Raw genomic sequence first — 24,055 nt, 5'->3', positions numbered from 1 at the left:
ACAGATGGTCCATTTTTGCACGAAAGAATGGCTTCAGGAGATAGCTGGCAGATGTAAAAAAAAGAATGCATGACAAACTGATACATAGTGACTGAACTGATAAAGCGAACGGTCTGCATGTGTGAAAGGATGCCTGTCCTGGGATGCAGTTCCACCAGAAGTCCGCCTGCTCAACTGATCCTGGCTTAGTAGATAGATGACTGATCTGTGTCTGCTCAGTTTATGCAGGGCAGACACAGACACAGCCCGCTCCCCTCTATGAGGGGTCAGATGTAAACAGGCTGCTTGCCCGTTTACACCCGACTGCCATATGATTGGATTGGATGTCCGTTTATATCTGCTGCTCCATAGAGGATATTGGAGGGTCCGATCAGTTGTCAGATTTTCAGGTGGACCTAATTGGTCTGCCCGTGTGAAAGGCACCTTAGGATGGCAATGCTCACAAGCTGAAGAAAAAAATCCAACAGATTTCTTCATCCACACCATACAGTGATAATGGCAAATCTGCTTTGATGCTGCTGGCTGTCAGAATATGGTGGGTGCTGCTTAACAGTGACTGTAAATGATTGGCTGGATTCACAGTTCAGCCTAGAATTATGTGCTCAGCTACTTTAGTTTTTGGATTGGATGTCAATTGGTAGGGTGCCAACAGGGACACCCACTGCTTGAATTTTGGCAATTGATCATAAACCAGCCAAAATGTAATCATCAGTTCAGATCAGTTATCTTTGTTCTGGGGTTTAGATATCCTTTAACTCTCAAGCAAACTGCTACACACTCGTACAAGAATAATTTTTGATCAAAATAGATTTAATTTTTTTTCCCTCTAAACCCTGTCTTAACAAATTTTTACGCTATGTCCCAAAGGTGTGCTTACTAGACTAATCTATTGGTGTATTCATGTTTGGTTTTCCCTCTGTATGCACCTGGTCTGTATGTTTGATCCTATAAGCTTGATGTTTCCAGAAAGTATAGATATCAGTGGGAAAACAGAGGTAATATGAGTAGAGAGTGGCACAGGAATGGCTTAATGAGAGTCTTTCATCTGTCTCTGCATCTTCTGCAGCACTTCCTGCATTCTCCGCAGCTGGGGGGGAAAAAAAATGTGAGTTAGAATATCATCATTGGGGTTCATGAAAATTGCTCCTCTATGCTGTCTTTCCCTGTATAAATAAATATAGATTGCACTAAAGATAAGTGAACTGATCTAAGTATATGTACCTCTACATAGTCTATCCCTCCTTCAATCCATCATGAATGCTGCTGCCATAGGTGTGCGCAGCCTAATGCATTAGATTGTGCACCCATAAAGGGGTTGTAAAGGTTTGTTTTTTTATTTTCTAAATAGATTCCTTTAAGCTAGTGCATTGTTGGTTCACTTACCTTTTCCTTCCATTTCCCTTCTAAATGTTTTTTTTTTCTTTGTTTTCTTTGTCTGAATTTCTCACTTCCTGTTTCTCCTCAGTAAGCTGTTCTGGCTGACTAACCCCCAGCCAGAACAGCTCAGATAATGGGGGCAAGCTTACTGAGGAGAAACAGGAAGTGAGAAATTCAGACAAAGAAAAAAAAACATTTAGAAGAGAAATCGAATGAAAAGGTAAGCGAATCAACAATGCACTAGCTTAAAGGAACCTATTTAGAAAATAAAAAAATGAACCTGCTGTCACAGTGAAGGAGAAGAGCATAAACACTTCTCTTATGGCAGAAACGGTAAGAGGGAGATCTTTCCCATGTTCCTGTTGCTACTCAGAGCAATAACACTAATGCGCATGGGGGGATTAGGGTGTGCCTAGGCTCACCCAACAGATTAAATTCAAAATGCCAACAACTATTTACAAAGCCATCCACAACTTAGCCCCCAGCTACATCACTAGCCTAGTCTCTAAATACCAACCTATTCGTACTCTTCGTTCCTTTCAAGACCTCCAGCTCTCTAGCTCCCTCGTCACCTCCTTCCATGCTCGACTCCAGGACTTTTCCAGAGCCTCTCCAATCCTATGGAACTCCTTATCCCAATTTGTTTGATTATCTCCTACTCTATTAGCTTTTAGACGATCCCTGAAAACCCTTATTTTCAGAGAAGCCTATCCTACCCACACCTAACAACTGTATTTTAATTTTGTTCATCTGATCATCCCCCTTTTTGTTCCACTTGACCCTTCCTTTTAGACTGTAAGCTCTAACGAGCAGGGCCCTCTGATCCCTCCTATATTGAATTGTATTGTAAGTGTACTGTCTGCCCCATGTTATAAAGCGATGCGCAAACTGCTGGCGCTATAAAAATTCTGAATAATAATCATAATAATATTAATGTAAGCCCAATCACTAAAATCTCATTTGAGCTTTAACAATGAAGCCGGCCGCTGCGTCCTTAACAATGGATGAGTAATCAGCTGGAAACGGGCTGCCCCGCTGACAGCTGAATGACAATAAAAACATTGCTGGCAATATAAAAAAGAAATGGTGTAGGGTCCTCCCAATTCATTCCAGGTCCTTTGGGTCTGGCATGGATTTTAAGGGGAACCCCACACCAAAATAAAAATAAAAAAAGCATGGGCTCCCCCCAAAATCTATACCAGACCCTTATCTGAGCATGCAGCCTGGCACTCCCCCTCCTGAACCAAACCAGGCCACATGCCCTCAAAGCACCTTGTCCCCATATTGATGGGGACAAGGGCCTCTTACTGACAACCTTGGATGGTGGTTGTGGGCGTCTGTGGGCAGGGGACTTATCGGAATCTGGAAGCCCCCTTTAAAAAGATCCTGAAGCTTAATAAAAATGTCATCTTGAATTGGGTTTAGGCACTGTGAGGTTATAGTCAGTATTTGTCTTGACCTCAGATAACATTATTCAATGAATCACCTAATGAGCTATCTTGAATTTTGGAGCTGGTAGTGTGAACTCTGTGAGAATCCCGGAATCCAGAATAAAATTTTAGAGATGCACAGAATTGATGGCATAAGCAATGGTTCTCTTCCTAGAAATAATTTTGAGATATTAGACAGCCAATGAAGTCATTTCCAAATATGATGGGACTTCTTAGGTGCTCAAACTCTCAGGAAGTATTCGATAGCTACATTATATTATATGAATAAAAAGGAAGAAAAACAGTCATCTTCCATGTGGGAACCTATTTACGGGGTGTATTTTTATAATGTAATAACAGAAAAAAATTGCGCTAATCACAGAAATAGTGGTCAATGGCAATCAAAAATTGCACCGACACAAGTAAATACCCAGCAGACAGCACAGCTCTCCCTGGGGATAACTGAAAATCTCAGCCTTTACCTTGGTGTTCTGTCACGTCTGCGGGAGCAAAGGTGTTGATTCTGATCCAGGGAGTGGGATCTCTCCCCAAAGGCCGCGGCTGGGTTACCCAGCCGATTGCGGTTTATTACAGTCCATCTGGTAAGCTGCTTGAATTTAGTGGTGGTGGGCTCTCACTGAAGATTGAAGTGTGCTGTGGAATCACGTTGGTGACTGAAACGTTCCATGTGTAGCAGACTTATGCCATAATTAGAAGGATATAGACTTTTCTCTCACCAACACAGTTCCTATTGAGGACTAACAATATATATATATGGACTATTGATCACATTGAGTCCGGGTGCTATGGCGCAGCTCTAAACCCCCCCCCCCCCCCGTTTTTTTTTTTCATTTTTATAATGTAGATTTTAAAGACAAAATATATTCAGGGTTTTTTTTTATTCATATAATGTGTTTATCTGTTCCTTACTGAAAGTATGAGCATTTAAAAAGTCCCAGTTTCCTGTCTTTCTACTTTTGCATGAATATATGGGGATGTGATGCTCTATATACCCAACTTCATTACCTACAGTATATTATTTCCAAATATGATTCTTACTTCTTGAACAATTGAAATTAGCTGTTGCAATACACTAACTTATCCCTGATGATTTTCTGCTAATGCACAAACCAAATCACATGCTGGAAATATATGCTGCATTGAAATATATATCATTTTTTTTTTAACTGTGTTTAGCAGAGAGATTGATCACTGACCTCTTCATCCTTTTCCCGGATGAGTTTCAGTGTCTCATGGTCCGGAGATGGGGGCACACTGGGGATTGGAAAGTCTGTACCACTCTCTCTTGTCAGTTTACTGTAGAGACCAAATGCAAGAACCCAATAAGCCACTGGCCCATTTATCAGTGGTACTTGGTTATTATAGTATAAGCAAAGTTTATTGATAATATTTGTTTTTTATTCTACAACACACATGCCTACATTGCAACATCTTGCAGAGAAGAAAATATTCATTACAACTATAACAAATGTAATACATTAGGTCTGGTTGGAGTAAAGAATGTTAATTGAAATTGACCTAATTTAATTTTGCTTGGCTTTATCATTTTGAGAGCAGCTAGATTCCGCTCCCCCTTGTTAATGCATACCCCTACTCATTTACACAAAAAGTAAACAGTAAATAGAAGACATCTACACAGTTTTTCAGAAGTCCTGTAAAAAATAAAAAAAGACCCACAATGTGCACCCATCATCAATCACATTGTCCAGTAATGCAAATCCACACCAATCATGATGAACGATGTCCACTAAAAGAAATAAAAAGCCAACTGATGTGCATCTGGTCACTGACTCGCGCCAAACGTTATCTCCCAGGGCCCCACTGCTGAAAGGAAACAAAGAGGACTGGCTCTTGGGTGATGTCATTGATCAAATATGGCCATTGGCATCTTGTGTTCAGAAAGAACCTTGAGCTCATCCCTCCTCGAGTATAAAGTATGGGGGGGGGGGGGGGGAAACTAGGCTCCCTCAGACCTTCTCTGAGACCTACTCTGATATTCTAGTAATGTTGGTAGCAGCACACATTTAACATTCTTTGTGTGAAATAAAGATGTACTCCATGTGACAGTAGTCACTTTGGGCTGGGGGCTTGTGGAATCCAGCTTACCTTAGAAAGCTCTGGAAACCCATTTTCCAGCTCCCCCGGCCCCTCTTATGTGTAAGTGAACCTGTGTCTATTAGGGGCCCAGGGTGACTGCACTAACCAGACTCCCCAATACAACCACACTGGACTTTGCATTTTTTGTTACCCCTGTTATCCAGGGTCTTATATGTGTGGTTTGTGTTAAAAGACTGAAGGTTTTTTTTTCACTTGGGACATTAATATTCATGAACAATATCCCTCAAGAAATATAGGAAGATAAATAATTCCACCTTTCAGACTTTTAGAATATTGTAGGAGTGTTTCATAGACCATTGCTAGATAGTCAGAGGTGGGGTGGGGTTGCTATGTGTTTATTGTTAAAGTGGTTGTAAACACCCTGTAGGTGTTTAGGAGATATTTGCCAAAAGGAATACACCGCTGTCTATGGCGCACAGGGATGGACTGGCCATTGGGACTACAGGGAGTTTCCCAGTGGGCCGATGGCTCAGTGGGCCGGCTTCAGTGACAGCGGCCTGGGAGTTTCTCACTTCTGCCTAATCTTGTCCCATGAGGGGGGGGGCACCAAACTGATTCTTTGCCCCGGGAGAAATAATGTCTAGCTTTCCCACTGGTACTGCCTATAAAAGTACCAGTACCAGTACCAGCCGTTCTACTCTACTAATAAAGTAGAACGGCTAGTTGCTAGTGAAGGGGGAGAGGTGGCTTGGGTGGCCGGGGGGGTGCGGGAGTTGTCCGGCCACTGTGGGAGAGACCTGTCAAAGTGGGCCAGTCTGGATGAAGTCCAGGGCCAAATTTTTGTCCCAGTCCAGCCCTGATGGTGCATGCCGGTTTTCTCAATGTCTAATGCCGGCTTCTGCGTGCATGTGCGGAGTGACGTCTTTGCCACTCCGGATAATCACAGCGCCAGAGCGGCGATACCCGGAAGTAACCTTCCAGAGAGATGTCTGCGGCCGAAGGTGGAGACGAGGACGGCTTTGGGGGCTTCGATCTAAGGCAAGTAATTCATAATGAGATAGTATGCTAGTCATACTAGCTCATTACGCCTTTGTCTTGCAGGTTTTTATTAAAATGTTTTGGGGTTTACAACCGCTTTAAGTGGCTGTATTCCATTGTTCTATTGTTTTTGCCTGCCTTGGAAGAAACTTATTATGGGAGGTATATGTGTATGTGGATTAGCTCCTAGAAGGGAGGGGGGATTTCTCCTGCTGCCATTCCTAAAGGCTGTCTGCGTGTCTCTTGTTACTGAATGTAGTTTTCCCCGCCCTGTGTTATTATGCAAAGAAGGGGGGATTGTTCCCTTAGTGTATATCTCGTTGTGCCTGTGTTTGGATAAACAATTTTATGTTTCTTACCACCCTACACTGATGTCTTGACAAGTGAATGGTTGGGCTAAGGGATCTTGGATCGTGCTCGTACCAGGCAAATGGAAGCTTATACGGCGGACATACTACTTTTGAGTACAGGGTCCGTCACACTCCACCTAGAGAATGAGCTCCTTACAGTCCCTCTAGGAGGTTAGTAAGCACCAGTTTGGAACTTTACCTTATTTTATTAGCAGTTTAATCCCCCACAGACTAGGCAATCATTGTGCATTGCATAAGTTATACATCCGCCATTTTAAGAACTATTAGCTAGTATTTATATACTTTAGAATGCTTTTAATAATCAAAATCAGTGACAATAAGCAGAAAATACAAATTAAAGTTCCCCCTGTGCCTACTTGCGGTTTCTTTCCCTGACCACCCTCTGCGTCAGGCTTTGGATACACTGAGCTCGGTAATTTTCATAGTGGGTCTCTCTAGTCACATCTTTCAGATCCTGCATGTGCGTTCGAATCAGCATGGTCCGCAGCTTGACAAAGTCACAGTGCTTCTCATTCTCAACTATGAAATACAACAGCTGGTTAGATAAGAAGGGCAGTGGAGGATAATTTTGTGAACCTGTGAATATAACAGAGGTGCACAAATCCATAAAGAATAGAGGAGCCATTCAACCAACTCTAATGCCGCGTACACACGATCATTTTTCGGCATGAAAAACGTTGTTTTTAAAAAATGTCATGTGTGGGCTTCACATAATTTTTCGGGTTCTGAAAAACTACAATTTTTTTTCGAACATTCTGCATTTTTTAATGATCGTGTGTGGGCTAAAATGACATTAAAAACCCGCGCATGCTTAGAAGCAAGAGATACGAAGAGAGGAAATGGATAGCCGCACTCCAATAACCAAAAAGGTTGTCTTTTTATTCAAACGAAAAGCAAATACATCACTTCACAAGGTCACAGCAAAGGAACAGGGGAACAGCCGACGCGTTTCGCACTGAGCTAGTGCTTAATCATGGCTTAGAAGCAAGTTATGAGACGGGAGCACTCATTCTGGTAAAACTACCGTTCATAATGGAGTAAGCACATTCATCACACTGTATCAAACAGAAATCGTCTTTTACTAACACGGAATCAGCTAAAGCAGCCCCAAGGGTGGCTTCATTTGCATGAAATTTCCCCTTTATAGTGCCGTCGTATGTGTTGTACGTCACCGCGCTTTGCTAGAGCAGTTTTTTTTAAATGATGGTGTGTGGGCAACGTCGTTTTAATGATGAAGTTGGAAAAATTTCGTTTTTTCTACATGCTGAAAAACGTTGTTTTTTTCATGCCGAAAAATTACTGTGTGTACGCGGCATAAGAGCCAGTGAACTTCCATTGATAGTAACAGAAAAGGAATTTAAAAAGATAAAGTTCAGCTGTACATTTTGTATCCTCTTATATCTTACAGTATATCTAGGTTATTTCACTAGTGCCTATCTGTATGTTAGTGTGGTCAGTATTCTTGGCTGCAGCAAAAATGTAGATGATAGTATAAGACAAAAAGGAAGTAGTAGTACAAATTTTACCTTCTACAACACCCCATGGGTACAGTCGCCCTCTCACACGTTTCCCATTAACTTCAACAACGGTGTTAGAGCCAATCACAGCAAATGGAATGCTTTTCTGGAAAAAAAATTATCTTGTAAAACATAGGAACATTCCTAATTTTTCTAGTTTAATAGGTATAGCAATAGATGTAATATTGCATATTTTGCATATTTTGATGGCTCAGCCTTTTCATCCATAATGATAGTGTTCACCATGTTGAAGCATTCTCATTGTTTAACACAGCTTCACTATCACACATCCTAGCCTTTTCACCTTTCACCTCTAAATGCCACTACGTTGGAGCATCCTCCTTGCTCCTAACACAGCTTCACTTTCACATATTCTATTTCTTTCACTTCTAAATGATAGCGTTCTCAACGTTGGAGCATTTCATTGCTTTCAACATAGCTACACTATCACATATTTCAGTCACTCTGCTACCACACATTCTTCTTATCCCATATTTACTTTCCACCATTTCACCTTTTTACACAGGGTTCACCACTCTTCAGTAATCAAACACTAACACTAATTCATTGCGTTTCACATTCAGTGATGGTATAGGAGTCTTTTCACACATGCCACCATTGACTCTATGGTGAAGATAACATATTCAATTGTTGGAGATGTGAGGGAGCGGATGGTTCGCTCTTGCACATCTGGTGGGATTGCCCCTCACTGACCCAATTCTGGAAAACGGTACACGAACGCATAGTCCAGGTTACCACTCTGCCGATAGCTCTTTCTCCTGCACAATTCTTACTACACCACACTCCCATAACGAAATCGAATTATCAACATTCTTTGGCGCTTCATCTAGTGAACGCAGCTACACAATGTATTCCATTGTATTGGAGATCCAAAACTCCCCCGACAATTGAAGACTGGCATACACGTGTAAACAAAACAGAAGGAATGGAAAGACTTATCCACCAAGCTAAAGATTCACATGAAAAATACAGATACACTTGGGCAAGCTGGCTGCACTACATAGATTCCCTAGCACAATCACGTGTTTCCAGTCATACAGATCCTTTCTCGACACCAGGGATGGGGACTACCTGTTGACCTGATCACACATTTCCCGCCTACCCCTCGTTCCCCTCCACCATTTTCCTATATTGTCCTCCTAGGGCCAGAGAGGAACCATTGATATAGGGCCAGGGCAGCACTATGTATGTTTTTGTTTGTGTTTTTGATAAAGAGGCCCTCTCACTTAGGATATCTCCCCTCCCATGTCACCCACAGATTGTTCCCTTTACGGGGTGGGTGAGATGGAGGGGACCTCCTCCCGTTCTCTAAGGCTATACCTTAATATAGGTGAAACATCTTACTTTTACTGTTTTGATTTGATGTTTATAAGAATATTACTTCATACACTATGTTTTCTAGAAAAGTGTATAAATGATTTCACTGCTGGATTTTATTCTTATATCCCTTACTGAATAACTTGTTTATGTTATTTTACGTACTTATTACCTTATGGATTGCTTTATCCTGAATAATTTTGTACTGTCGAAATACTCAATAAAATTATTTGGTGAAAAAAAAAATAACATATTAAGTTCACACAATGTTTCTTGCTTCCCTGCTCTGCCGCATGCTGTGCCGCCTCAGCTCCCATGTCGGCCGCCTACATGCCCCCTGCCGTGCCCTTGCCATCACCCGACCTGTAAGTATGGGCGGTTGGTCTAAGCATATGTCTCTCCTTCTCCCCTTGTTTTTACATAAACTTGACTTATTGTTTGGTATAATATTATTGTTTTATAGACATCTATTTTACATCAGCTCCTGATGAGTGGCAAGACAGCCATGAAACGCGTCGAGCGTCAGATTCCACAATTATATTGAATCATGTAGTTTTGTATTACATTATGTTTTTACTGCTTTACCCAATATATTTGAACAATTCCTCCTATGAGCAATATGTCAGTATATGAATTAACTAACTATGATGGATGATGCAATATGTACCACTGTGTCCCATGTATTTTACTGTACATTATTTAATAAATTTGTAATATCAGATACATTATCTAATTTCTGCTTCCAAATCTGCACGCTTCATTCAAAGTCCCGACCTCTTTTCTTTTTCGTGCTGATAGGGATCGAGGCAATATGACTTAATTGTCTCACACAAAGTCCCAACCTTTCTTTTTTCATGTTAGCAGCATCAGCCCCGATTACTGCTAGCACTTGTGCCATGTAATAGAATATATTTTGGTCTACATTAATGAAGAAATTTGCTTTATTGGATATGTTATATAACAGAAAGTAGAATTATTATTTTTTTTTGTTTTCCAAAATGTTTTTTTTTTACATAATAATATATATTATATATTATATTACATTTATATAATAAAAAATACAAATAAAAACAGTGGTGATCAAATACCACCAAAAGAAAGCTCTATTTGCTTTAAAAACTATGGGGCAGATTCACGTAGATCGTCGCATCTCTGCGGCGGCGTAACGTATCTCATTTACTTTACGCCGCCGCTAGTTTTACGGGCAAGTGCTTGATTCACAAAGCACTTGCCTGTAAAGTTGCGGCGGCGTAGCATAAATCCCCCGGCGCAAGCCCGCCTAATTGAAATGATCCAGGTAGGGGGCGTGGATCATTTGAATTAGGCGCGTTCCCGCGCCGAACATACTGCGCATGCGCCGTCCCTAAAATTTCCCGCCGTGCATTGCGCTAAATGAGGTCGCAAGGACGTCATTGGTTTCGACGTGAGCGTAAATGGCGTCCAGCCCCATTCACGGACGACTTACACAAACGACGTAAATTTTTAAATTTCGACGTGGGAACGACGGCCATACTTAACATTGGTTGCCCCTCATATAGCAGGGGCAACTTTACGCGTCGCAAATCTAACGTAAACGTTGTATCCTCACTGCGTCGACCGAGCGTACGTTCGGGAATTCGCGTATTTTGCATACTTGATCGGGAAAACGACGGAGGCGACACCTAGCGGCGAAAAAAAAATTGCATTTAAGATCCGACAGCATAAGAGCCTTACGCCTGTCGGATCTAATGGTTATCTATGCGTAACTGATTCTAAGAATCAGTCGCATAGATACGACGGCCCAGATTAGGATTTATGACGGCGCACATGGCGTTGCGCCGTAAGCCCTTTCAGAATCTGGGCCAATATATATTTTATTTGTGTACAGTGTTGCATGACCGAGCAATTTCCATTAAAAGTAGCACAGTGCTGCATAGCAAAAAAAATCTGGTCATTAAGGGGGTTAAACCTTCCAGAGGTCAAGTAGTTAATACTCACCTTCCACTAAGCATTGTACCCTGAAGATTTGCTTCTCTGTAATTCATCTCTAGTCCTTTTCCCGGTTCAGTGTGTTGCCTGTCAGTGGCGTATCAATTACAAAAGTGGCTAGACTTATGGTATTTCAAATTTCTTTGAAAATAAGACAGTTTGCATATGTATATTTTAACTGTGTATTTAACAGTTTGCCTAGAGCTCAGGTTTGGCCATGCAAGCTCCAGCATCACACCAAAGTTATGATTCCAGAATATGTGACTAAAAAAACGATGACAATGCAATATAACATTGCAAACAGTTGTTTTTACTACAAATCTAGTTACTGTCCAGTCTAGCACCACTTTCTATACTGTATATTGTTATTTATGCATTACCTTCAGTTCCATATCCTGAACCTTAAAATCTTCATCTTGATCTGAGTCACAATCAGGAAACTGATAGATTTGAATGCCAAAATAATCCAACTCCTCCCGTATCTGAGAAAAGAAGAAAAACATTTTCTGGCAACCTTCTGCTATTATTACCTCAAAGGAATCAGTGAAAACACAGTAAATATATTTAGGCTTGAAGGCTGTTGTCCTCATCCTTGCCTTACTACTTAGATAAAAACAAAGAATAAAAGAAAGAAAAAACAAGCAGGACAATAGTTTTCAAGCTAAATGTGTGGATTCCTCACCAGTGAAGCTAGAATCAGGGTGACAAAACCTTTAAAACCAAGTCAGTAATGGCAGCGCCCACGTTTTTATCCTAAGAGGTTTATTTTAAAGTTCATGGAACTCTGGCATACAATGGCTTGTCCACAAAAAGAAAATGGCAAATATTGGAGGTAAAGATGGGTTTCATTCATTTCAGGTTAATTTTCTAAACCTGTACCGTAAGAATAGTTCTAGTTTACATTATCTTTCGAGGCACCTGATCCCTTATATCTTTCTACACATTTACATAGCTTTCTCATTACCCTGGAAGCTTATTCAGCCAGATACTTCTGTCATAGGCATGTCCCCAGAACTACATCTCTCAAGAGCCTTTCCCCACACACAGTGTTTGGCCACCCCTGGTATACCCCCTGTTTCTTCTTGTATGCTATTATTCTTCCTCAGTTTTAGTTTTTGGACCTTTCAGGGGATAGGGTGATTATAAAAGTAAATGCTCTTAAATAGCTGATTAAAGAACCAATATATATATATATATATATATATATATATATATATATATATATATATATATATATATATATATATATATATATATATTTATGGTCAAAGCCCTATGTCCGATACGGATATGAACAAGATAGATAGACTTAACATAAGACTTACCACATGAAATAGACCTGAAGTGTGCCCTGATCTGATGGACGGTATGCCAAGATAAGGGGGCATACCCAAGATTAGAGATGAATATTTTGTGGAGAGAAATGAATTTGAGAAATGCCCTAAAAAGGGGATGGGAGGGTGGGTATCGCTCACAGGAAACCAACAATGACCACAGGTGAGTGGGCTGGTTAAATACCCCGGGCTCCTCCCATAAATTCAGGCCAGCATACTGGCCTTATTACTTATGGTCAAAGCCCTATGTCCGATACGGATATGAACAAGATAGATAGACTTAACATAAGACTTACCACATGAAATAGACCTGAAGTGTGCCCTGATCTGATGGACGGTATGCCAAGATAAGGGGGCAAAAACATTCAGGTAGGGGGTGTAGTTTTATTGGTTTTAGCTTTATTCATTGAGCAAGTTTGGTGAACGCTTGTGCCATTTCCACCTGAGGATTGAGGGATGTGCTTGGTGAAGCAGGCAGACTTCCACCCGTCAAGTCTCTTAATTGTCATGATCTGGGATGCCACACCGGGATGTGGCCGAGGCCGCTCCAATACGACAAGAGCGACTGGAGCACCGACTGGGGTTGAGGTGTAGGTAGCGTGGAAGAGTGAGTGAGCAAGTGTGAAGGTGCCATGACCCAAAGTGACCTAACCCCCCCCCCCCGTTGATCCAGAGGAAGGCGAAAACCCCAGCCAAGCCTAGGCCAATTGCTACAGCAGGGGAGAAAATTCCTTCCTGATCCCCCGAGAGGCGATCGGGTGAACCCTGGATCAACTTCCTATGGTTGGTTGTGCCCCGATGAATTCTGACGTGTTTGACGAACTGGCAGGCACTCAAGGGTTTGATCGGGAAAGGTATTAGGGGACAAGAGTTTGACTGTTCAGGTAGGAGTGACAGAAGGCGAATGAGTGTGGTTACTGCACACCGGACATGGTTTGCTTTAGAGTTGGATGTCTACCCCAGTGCCTGATCGCTGGGTTTTGGATAGTGCCAGGTGGAGAATGAAGTGGTCGTGGTAGCGAGCCAAGTGAGGTCTATGTAGAACTTGGCCGGTGGGGTAGCTGTGGGTGAACTCGCTAGGCCGCAAGAACCCATGGTAGGCCGAGTAGATGAGCTATGAGTAAGCACTGATTGTAGTGCGAAACGTCAGCTGTATGCCCCTGTCTTTTCTGTGATGTGTGGTGTTTAAATACTTTTATCAATAAAGGCAACCGATAAGGTTTTTCCAGAGTGAGGCTGTCCAAACATTTCTTTCTACAATTGCTTCATGCATTTCCGGCACCTGGGTTTCTCTGAGAGGATATGGATTCATCCACATACCCGATTGGAGCGGTGACTATCTTCTCTCTAGGCCGAGTAGATGGTTGCTTGAATGACCAGGCTGGGGAGAAAGCCAAATGGGGAACTAGCCAAGATAGTGGACATTAACTGGTGCTGTGGGGATAGTTGTATGGGCCTGCGTAGGAAGGACATAACTTAGACTTGCCTTTACTAATAATGTTGGCCATGGCCTGGTTGTCGGTGGTGAAGGCCACGGTTTGTCCTGTCCGGATATGACCCCAGAGCTGAGCGGCTGCCACGATCGGGAATTGTTTGAACACAGAGGAAGTCCGGGTAAACCCTGGAATTAAGAGTGTCTCTGGAGGCCATGGTCCTGCAAACCAATAGTGGCCAAAAATTGCAGCGAAGCCTGTGGAAGCTGCGGCATCCTTCACTACCTGCGGTGATGGGGGGGCAATATTGATGGTATAACGTTGATACTGTTTCACGTAGTAAGGAACTCCTCCCATATTGAAAGGTCCGCTACTGCCGCGGTGTCTAAGTTAAGGATCTGATCGGAGTCCTGTATCTGGGAGAGGAAGACCAGGAGGCATGATACAAAAGATCGACCCTGGGGAATGATCCGAACTGCAAATTGAGCATCCCCGGGAGAGATTGAAGCTGCTTCTTAGTACACCCCTTGTGCGGGTGAAGTCTTGGAGCACTGACCTGATGTGGGTCAACTTGAAGGAACAATAGACGTAGTGAATGCAAGTTTGCGTGTGAGCGCGACAGAAAATAGGTGAGCAGCCGAGTTGCTACTGGAGATGAGTGACCGATTTAAGCCACAATTGCAATTAAGCAGCTTTATTAGAAAGGTGAAAACAAAGTTTAGCGGAAATTTGGAGTATGTAGGAAGGACCGTGCAAAACACTGTAAATACAGATGGAGTGAGATGCAAATGTTTATGCTTGACAACAAACGTAAGGCCCGGGATCTGAATCGTAAGTACCACTGTATTCGTATCGCCAACGCGAATAATTCGAGGTGTGAGCATCGGCGGGGTTGTTTTGTGAAGGATCTGAAACGTTGGGCCGGTGCTACATAGTTACATAGTTACATAGTTAGTCAGGTTGAAAAAAGACACAAGTCCATCCAGTTCAACCACAAAAAACAAAATAAAAAAACACAGTAAAATCCTATACACCCAACTTCATACCCACAGTTGATCCAGAGGAAGGCAAAAAACCCCAGCGGAGCATGATCCAATTTGCTACAGCAGGGGAAAAAATTCCTTCCTGATCCCCCGAGAGGCAATCGGATTTACCCTGGATCAACTTTACCTACAAATCTTAGTACTCAGTTATATTCTGTACATTTAGGAAAGAATCCAGACCTTTCTTAAAGCAATCTACTGATCTGGCCAGAACCACCTCTGGAGGGAGTCTGTTCCACATTTTCACAGCTCTTACTGTGAAAAAACCTTTCCGTATTTGGAGGTGAAATCTCTTTTCCTCTAGACGTAAAGAGTGCCCCCTTGTCCTCAGTGATGACCGTAAAGTGAATAACTCAACACCAAGTTCACTGTATGGACCTCTTATATATTTGTACATGTTGATCATATCCCCCCTAATTCTCCTCTTCTCAAGAGTGAATAAATCTAGTTCCTCTAATCTTTCCTCATAGCTGAGCTCCTCCATGCCTCTTATCAATTTGGTTGCTCTTCTCTGCACTTTCTCCAGTTCTCCTATATCCTTTTTGAGAACTGGTGCCCAAAACTGAACTGCATATTCCAGATGAGGTCTTACTAATGATTTGTACAGGGGCAAAATTATATCTCTGTCTCTGGAGTCCATACCTCTCTTAATACAAGAAAGGACTTTGCTCGCTTTGGAAACCGCAGCTTGGCATTGCATGCCATTATTGAGCTTATGATCAACTAAAACCCCCAGATCTTTCTCCACTACAGACCCCCCCAGTTGTACTCCCCCTAGTATGTATGATGCATGCATATTCTTAGCCCCCAAGTGCATAACTTTACATTTATCTACATTAAACCTCATCTGCCACTTAGTCGCCCAATCAGACAGAGCATTGAGGTCGGCTTGTAAATTGGAGACATCCTGTAAGGACGTTATTCCACTGCATAGCTTGGTGTCATCTGCAAAGACAGAAATGTTACTTTTGATCTCAGACCCAATATCATTTATAAATATATTGAAAAGTAAGGGTCCCAGCACTGAACCTTGGGGTACACCACTGATAACATTGGACCATTCAGAGTAAGAATCATTAACCACGACTCTCTGAATTCTGGCTTTCAGCCAGTTTTCTATCCATTTACAAACTGATATATCCAATCCTGTAGACCTTACCTTACACATGAGCTGTGTGTGCGGAACTGTATCGAACGCTTTTGCAAAATCCAAATATATCACGTCCACAGCCACGCCTCTGTCCAGGGTTTTACTTACCTCTTCATAAAAGGAAATCAGGTTTGTCTGACAACTTCTGTCTTTCATGAATCCATGTTGACTGCTGCTTAAATAGTTTTTTTCCAGCAAGAACTCATCCATGTGGTCTTTTATTAAACGTTCCAGTATCTTCCCAACTATAGAAGTTAAACTAACAGGTCTATAGTTACTTGGTAAAGACTTTGTTCCCTTTTTAAATATGGGCACCACATTGGCCCTGCGCCAATCCAGTGGTACTATTCCTGTCTTTAATGAGTCCCTAAATATTAGATACAGTGGCTTTGAAATGACAGAGCTCAACTCACCTAGGATCCGTGGATGGATGCCATCAGGTCCAGGTGCTTTATCCACCTTTATTCTGTCTAAATATTTCTGGACCATATCACTTTTGAGCCATTGTGGATTTGGGGCTGTGTCACTCCCACCCCCATTTTGGACATGAGCTCCCCCATGCTCCATTGTATACACAGAGCTGAAGAAAACATTTAATAAATTTGCCTTCTCTTTGTCCCCAGTCACCCACTCTAGATTATTTTGTAAGGGGCCTACATGCTCAGACTTCACCTTTTTACTATTAATATATTTAAAGAATTTTTTGGGGTTTGTCCTACTATCTTTTGCAATCTGTCGTTCGTTTTGAATTTTTGCATCCTTGATTTCCTTTTTGCATATCCTGTTATATTCTTTGTAACATTTAAACAACACTAGTGTTCCTTCATTTTTATATTTTTTAAAAGCTACTTTCTTATTGTTTATAGCTTTTTTAACTTTGACCGTGAGCCACATAGGTTTTATTTTTAGCCTTTTAAACTTATTGCCCATGGGAACATACTTTGCAGTGAGGTTCCACACAGTCTTTTTGAAGAATTCCCATTTCTGTTCTGTGTTCATATGTGCCAATAGTCCCTCCCAGTCCAAGTCCTGGAGAGCAGCCCTCATCCTTGGAAAATTTGCTCTCTTAAAATTTAGTGTTTTAATATTTCCTGTATGTATTTCTTGCTTATAGTTAACATTAAATGAAATCATGTTATGATCACTGCTACCCAGGTGTTCCTTTATCTGAACATTAGTAATAAGCTCTGCATGGTTTGAGATTATCAGGTCCAACAGAGCATCATTCCTAGTTGGGGCCTCAATAAACTGCACCATAAAATTGTCCTGCAATAGGTTTTTAAATTTTTGTCCTTTAACTGTCCCAGAAGTGCCATTAATCCAGTCAATTTCTGGGTAGTTAAAATCCCCCATTATTATCACCGTCCCAGACCTTGCAGCCCTTTCCATCTGTGCAAGGAGCTGAGTCTCCACCTCCTCATTAACATTGGGTGGTTTATAACAAACTCCAATGATTAATTTTGAACTACGCACATCTGTATGCAGTTCCACCCATAATGCTTCAGCCTCATCACACGCTCCATCAACCAGGTTCTCTTTCACGCTTGCTTTGAGGTCACTTCTCACATAGAGACAGACCCCTCCACCTTTCCTTTTTACCCTGTCTTTCCGAAAGAGAGCATAGCCAGGAATATTAATAGCCCAGTCATGTGAGGATTGAAGCCAAGTTTCAGCAATACCGATTACATCATAGCTCTCCTCATGCATCAGAGCTTCCAGCTCACCTGTTTTGCTTGGCAGACTTCTGGCATTGGTGAACAAACACTTAAATGTATTGTTACATTTTTCTCTGGTGTTTTTCATATAATTTATAGTAGTACAAATGGCACTATTATTTCCAATGGCTGTTTGCAACATGGGAACTTTCTTGTCACCTGCCATAACCCTCCCCCCATCTATCCCCATTCCACTCTCCATTAATGTCTGACCACTAACTGACCTGTCTGCTCGATGTAATTCTAATTCACCCTCCCCCCTCAATCCTAGTTTAAATACTCCTCCAGCATTCCCATAAACCTCTCCCCCAGCACAGCAGACCCCCTTCCATTCAAGTGCAAACCGTCTTTAGCATATAGGCTGCACCCCAATGAAAAGTCAGCCCAGTGCTCTAGAAACCCAAATCCCTCCTTCCTACACCAGGTCTTTAGCCATGCATTCAGCTCTCTAATCTCCCCCTGCCTTTCCTGTGTTGCGCATGGCACAGGCAATATTTCAGAGAATATCACCTTGGAGGTCCTTCCCTTCATCTTGCAGCCTAGTTCTTTAAATTGATTCTTAAGGAGCCTCCACCTTCCATGTATACTGTCATTGGTTCCAACGTGGACCAAGACAGCTGGGTCATGCCCAGCCCCTCCCAGTAATTTATCCACCCGGTCCACCACATGCCGAACCCTGGCACCAGGGAGACAGCAAACCATTCGGTTGAAGCGATCCTGGCGACAAATTATTCTATCAGTCCTTCTGATTATAGAATCCCCTATTACCACCAACTGTCTAGGCCTACCTGCACTCCCCTCCCCACCTCTACTAGATGGGTTGCTCTCCCGGCTGTTAGGGGTAGCAGTAACATCTAGGGCTGCCACCTCTGTGTTTGCCACCTCCACATCATCACCCAACTTGGCAAATTTGTTTTGATGCACAAATACAGGACTGGCCTTCCCTTTCTTCACGCCCCTTCCACTCCCTCTAACTGCATTAACCCATCTCCCTATCTGATAATCCTGACTTTCCCCTCCACCCTCCACATCAACCTTACTGACCACTTGCTCAGCGAGCAGAGGACCCCTTTCAAGGTTGTCATTTCTAACCAGTGTTGCAACTTGCTCCTCCAGATCTCTAATACGAGCTTCCAGAAGGGCAACCTGCTCACATCTGTCACAGCGGTATCCATCTTGGAGCTGTTGCACCAATTTTGCATACATGTGACACACTGTGCACTGAGCAAAACCTGTGACTGTGCTGTGCTGTGACTGTACTCGGGTCAGTTGGTGAAGTTTGTATTGCCGAGGATCCGAATCGCTGCGCCGATGATGCGATTGGATTCGGATCGGCTGTGGATGTAAGGTGACGGAGGGGCTTGTGTGCCGGATCCGAGTCATTGCACCGATGATATGACTAGACTCGGAACGGCTGATGGTGTTAGTGGTTGAAGGGGTTTGTGGTTACTGAGGATCCGAATCATAGGGCCGACGTTGCGACTAGATTCAGATCGGCTGTTGGCGAGGGCTTGGTTTTTTGTTTTTTTTTGGGGATATGCTGAGACGAAACGGTTCATGAGGATGCGACCGGATTAGAATCGGAACATGATAAAAGACAGTGGAATGTTTTGCCATGACAGAGGCATGAATCGGTATGCCGCACGTGCGACTGACAACGACCAGACTCTGGAGCATGTACTGAAATGAGACCATACAACTGGGGCACACTGGGACGAATCGGTGCATCACGGATGCGACTAGATTCAAATCAGAGTGCGGTTTGTGACAGTTTAATGAAATTATTGCTATGACAGAGGCGCGGATTGGTCGGGCCGTGGTTGCGACTGAGAATGAGCCGGACTCTGGAGCATGTACTGAAATGAGGCTGAATAGCAACTGGGGCACACCAAGACGAATTGGTGCATGAGGATGCGATTGGAGCACGTGAGAATGTGCGTGGTTTCAATTTGGATGCTTTTCAGGGAAATTGGGTGACAGAAATTCTCATGACAGAGGCACGAATCGCTGCCCAGCGGATGCGACTGACAGCAAGCAACTCTGGAGCATGTACTTAAATGAGGCCAACGACAACTAGGGCACACTTGAGATAAACCTGCACATGAGAATGCGCGTGGTTTCAAATCAGATGCGTTTCGGTAAAATGAGTGACAGAAATTCCCATGACAGAAGCATGAATCGCTGTGCTGCGGATGCGACTGACAACGAGCAACTCTGGAGCATGTACTGAAATAAGGCCAAAATCAACTAGGGCACGCTTGAGATAAACCTGCACATGAGAATGCGTGTGGATTCAAATCAGATGAATAACAGTAAAATAAGTGACAGAAATTCTCATGACAGAGGCATGAAACGCTGCACCGCCGATGCGACTGACAACGAGCAACTCTGGAGCATGTACTGAAATGAGGCAACTGGGGCACGCTGGGACGAATTGGTGCATGAGGATGCGACTGGAGCATGTGAGAATGCGCGTGGTTTCAAATCAGATGCGTTTCGGTAAAATGAGTGACAAAAAATTCCCATGACAGAGGCACGAATCGCTGTGCTGCAGATGCGACTGACAATGAGCAACTCTGGAGCATGTACTGAAATAAGGCCAACAACAACAACTAGGGCACGCTTGAGATAAACCTGCACATGAGAATGCGTGTGGATTCTAATCAGATGCGTGACAGTGAAATGAGTGACAGAATCTTCCCATGACAGAGGTGCGAGTCGTGCAACAACGAGCGAACTCTGGAGCATGTACTGAAATTAGGCCAACAAACACCTGGGGCACGCTGGGACGAATCGGTGCATCGGATGCGACTTGAATTCGAATCAGATTGAAGGGTAGGTGAATCAAACGACTGAAATGTTTGCCATAACAGTGGCGCTAACAGGTGTGCTGCAATTTGCCACTGATAACAGACCTGGCTGTGGAGTGTGAGATGCATGAGCCAGAATGACTAGCACGAGTTGACATGAATCAGTGTATCGCAGACACGACTGGATTCGAATTGGAGTGAAGGGAAAACAAAACGTGACAAATTAAATTACTGTCAGCCTAGGTTCACATTGGAGCGATCTGTAATGCGATTTGAGAGATCAAATCGCTCGCATGACAAGTCGCAGCCTATTGGAGGCAATGGCACTGTTCCAATCAGTGGGACACAGATTTTGCGGCACCGCATCGATTTGCAAAAGTAGTTCCTGCATTACTTATGCTGTTATCCGGTGCGACTTCAATAGTCAACTGAGCATGAAGCCGCACAGATGTGTCTGACGTAGCACCTGAAATCCCACTGACCTTGCTACTTCAAGTGAAGTAGTGCGATTTCAAAGTAGCATCAATGTGAACGAGGGCTCAGTGAATGAGATGGGGGGAAAAAAAAAAATAGCAGGGATGAACCAGCGAGTCGCTGATGTGACTAAATTCCACCGGAGGGTAATGTAAGTAAAATAACTGGAATGATAGACAGTGTATTCCTAAGTGACATGGGCCTACTACGTGGCATGTGCTCATGAATTGCACAATAAGACCGTGGCTCAAATAAGGCCGCATACGGAGACTTGACAAATGACTCGCAAGTTCCACAGTGGGGTTTTGATGGCACGGGTTATCTGGCAAAACAGTGCATGAAACAAAGAATTTGTACAAATCCTACCTGCGACAGTTTGAAAAAAAAAAAAGACTTTATCTACGTAAAGCACGGTGGGTGTGCAAGACATCTGAAGAGCATGGTGTTGCCCCGTGGATGATGCACAAAAAATGACTGGTTGGTAAACAAAGAGAGAAAACGTGTGCAAACGATTTGTAAGTTCCACTGTAGGAACTAAAACACACGGCATGGGGGACAACAACGAATGGCAACGGTAGAAAGTATGCAATGTGTGTAACCCGAATCAGTTCGTAAATATATTAAATTAATCCCATACGAATCAGAAGAATTAAATTGATCTGATATGAATTGGTTGTAGAGTGTATGTCACCCCTTACTCTGAAACTGAACACCAACCAACCACCCCTCCCCCCAGGCTAACCCAGTGCAGAGAAGGCATCAGGTGGGCCTAATTATCAACTCAATCAGCCACAGAAACCTGTACAAACAATACATGCTTGTCTCTAAATGGAAGAGACGGCAAACCCATGGACAGTGAATCTTTATATCCAGTGAAATCTACAGCGAGTGATATCGGAGAAAGACCGACCGCGACTCAGAGGTTTGGAATTATAAATTAAACGTATGTTTGGCAGACCACAACTCAGAAGCAAGGATGCGGGACAGGTAGCATAACAAACTGCAAGATCGCACATGATGCGAAAGATTCGGAAAGTACCTGCAACAGTGAGCGGGAACCGCCGACGAAGAGCACAAACGAAGAAGCCGAAATGCACCTGCAATCAAAATGCCAGGACTCACAAACGTGAGGTGAGCTGGGAAGAGTCAGCCCAGTGATGTGTGTTATCGCTCACAGGAAACCAACAATGACCACAGGTGAGTGGGCTGGTTAAATACCCCGGGCTCCTCCCATAAATTCAGGCCAGCATACTGGCCTTATTACATATATATATATTAGGGTTGTCCCGATACCACTTTTTTGAGACCGAGTACAAGTACCGATACTTTTTTTCAAGTACTCGCCGATACCGAATACCGATACTTTTTTTAATGTCATGTGACGGTATTTTATAAAAAAAAAATTTACAGTGATTTTTTTAGTTTTTTTGGGGGAAGGTGGATTGTCAGTGTGTTTTTTTTATTTACATTTTATTTTTATTTATTTTAAAAAAATATATTTATTGCAATTTTTTTTTTGTTTAATCAGCCCTGTTGGGGGGCTTTGGTGAGATATCAGGGGTCTTAACAGACCTCTGACATCTCCCCTTTAAGACAGAGAAAGGGACTAGGGAAACAGATTCCCCAGTCCCTTTCTTAGCAGCATCAGCTGAAATGAATAGAGGGAAGCTCCACTCCATTCATAAACTGCAGCATCGTAATCACAGGTTACGATGCTCAGTTATGTGAATGGACAGAGTCAGTGATCACTGACTCTGTCCATTCGGAAAAAGGTAGGAGCCGGGTTTAGCAGCTCCTACCTCCGCTCTCCCCCCTGACAGATTGAGGGGGGAGAGCGGCACGGACAGACGGAGAAGACTGCACGGAGGACGGAGAGCGGCACGGACAGACGGGGGGGAGAGCGGCACGGACAGACAGGGGGAGAGCGGCACAGACAGACAGGGGGAGAGCGGCACGGACAGACAGGGGGAGAGCGGCACGGACAGACGGGGGGGAGAGCGGCACGGACAGACAGGGGGAGAGCGGCACGGACAGACAGGGGGAGAGCGGCACGGACGGACGGGGGGAGAGCGGCACGGACAGACAGGGGGAGAGCGGCACGGACAGACGGGGGGGGAGAGCGGCACGGACAGACAGGGGGAGAGCGGCACGGACAGACAGGGGGAGAGCGGCACGGACGGACGGGGGGAGAGCGGCACGGACGGATGGGGGGAGAGTTGCACCGATGGATGGAGAACATGGCACGGAGGGGTGAGAGCTGCATTGACGGACAGGGAGAGTGGCACAGATGGACGGGGCCGGGGGAGAGCAGCACGGATAATCGGGGGGAGAGCGGCACGGATGGACGGGGGAGAGCGGCACGGATGGACGGGGGGAGAGCGGCACGGATGGACGGAGAAGACGGCAAGGAGGGGGAGAGCTGCACCAATGGAGTGGCGGAGAGCGGCACTGACAGGGGGGGTTTAGAGCTGCACGGACGGGGAAAAGACAGCATGAAGACTACCAATTCCCCTGCCTGCCCAAGTATCGGGTGAGGCATCGGAGCATTTCCCCCGAGTACAAGTACTCGGGGAAATGCTCAGTATCGGTACCGATACCGATACTAGTATCGGTATCGGGACATCCCTAATATATATATAGATATATAGATCTATATATCTATATATATATATATATACATATAAATGATCAGGACTTATTTTCTCAGAGCATAGGTGCAGGTACTAACCTCTTCTAAGTCACCCCTAATCTCTGCTATCTACCCACCTCTGAACAACCAGTGCCACCCCTTTTAGAAAGTACAGCACCCAGTGTCATTTTTGGTGCTAAGTAGTTTGTAAAGGATTTGTTAATGAAAGGCAGTAAAATATGTCCCCTGCCGGCAGCAACAAAAGATCCCCCTCCCCTCCCCAGCAACAATAGATCCCTCCCAGCAACACTAGATATCTCTAGCAGCAATAGATCCATCCCAGCAACCA

At 43.6% G+C, this 24,055-nt stretch overlaps 1 protein-coding gene across 2 annotated transcripts in view; it reads right to left on the bottom strand.

Moving 5' to 3' along the window:
• Positions 1-175: 175 nt before the first annotated feature.
• LOC120927552 (septin-5-like) overlaps positions 176-24,055 on the bottom strand; it is a 100,772-nt gene continuing 76,892 nt past the window's right edge. For both annotated transcript variants that reach the window (XM_040338311.1, XM_040338310.1), the window contains exons 8-12: positions 11,499-11,600; positions 7,822-7,918; positions 6,652-6,814; positions 4,025-4,124; positions 176-1,087 (exon numbers count right to left, since the gene is read on the bottom strand). In XM_040338311.1, the coding sequence (XP_040194245.1) occupies positions 1,028-1,087; positions 4,025-4,124; positions 6,652-6,814; positions 7,822-7,918; positions 11,499-11,600 (522 nt within the window). In that variant the 3' untranslated portion in view covers positions 176-1,027. The remainder of the gene's footprint in view (positions 1,088-4,024; positions 4,125-6,651; positions 6,815-7,821; positions 7,919-11,498; positions 11,601-24,055) is intronic.

Source organism: Rana temporaria, chromosome 2 (assembly GCF_905171775.1).
Source record: "Rana temporaria chromosome 2, aRanTem1.1, whole genome shotgun sequence".
Taxonomy (NCBI): Eukaryota; Metazoa; Chordata; class Amphibia; order Anura; family Ranidae; genus Rana; species Rana temporaria.
The sequence above is the reverse complement of the archived record's forward strand: the minus strand, read 5'-3'. Positions and strand labels throughout refer to the sequence as shown.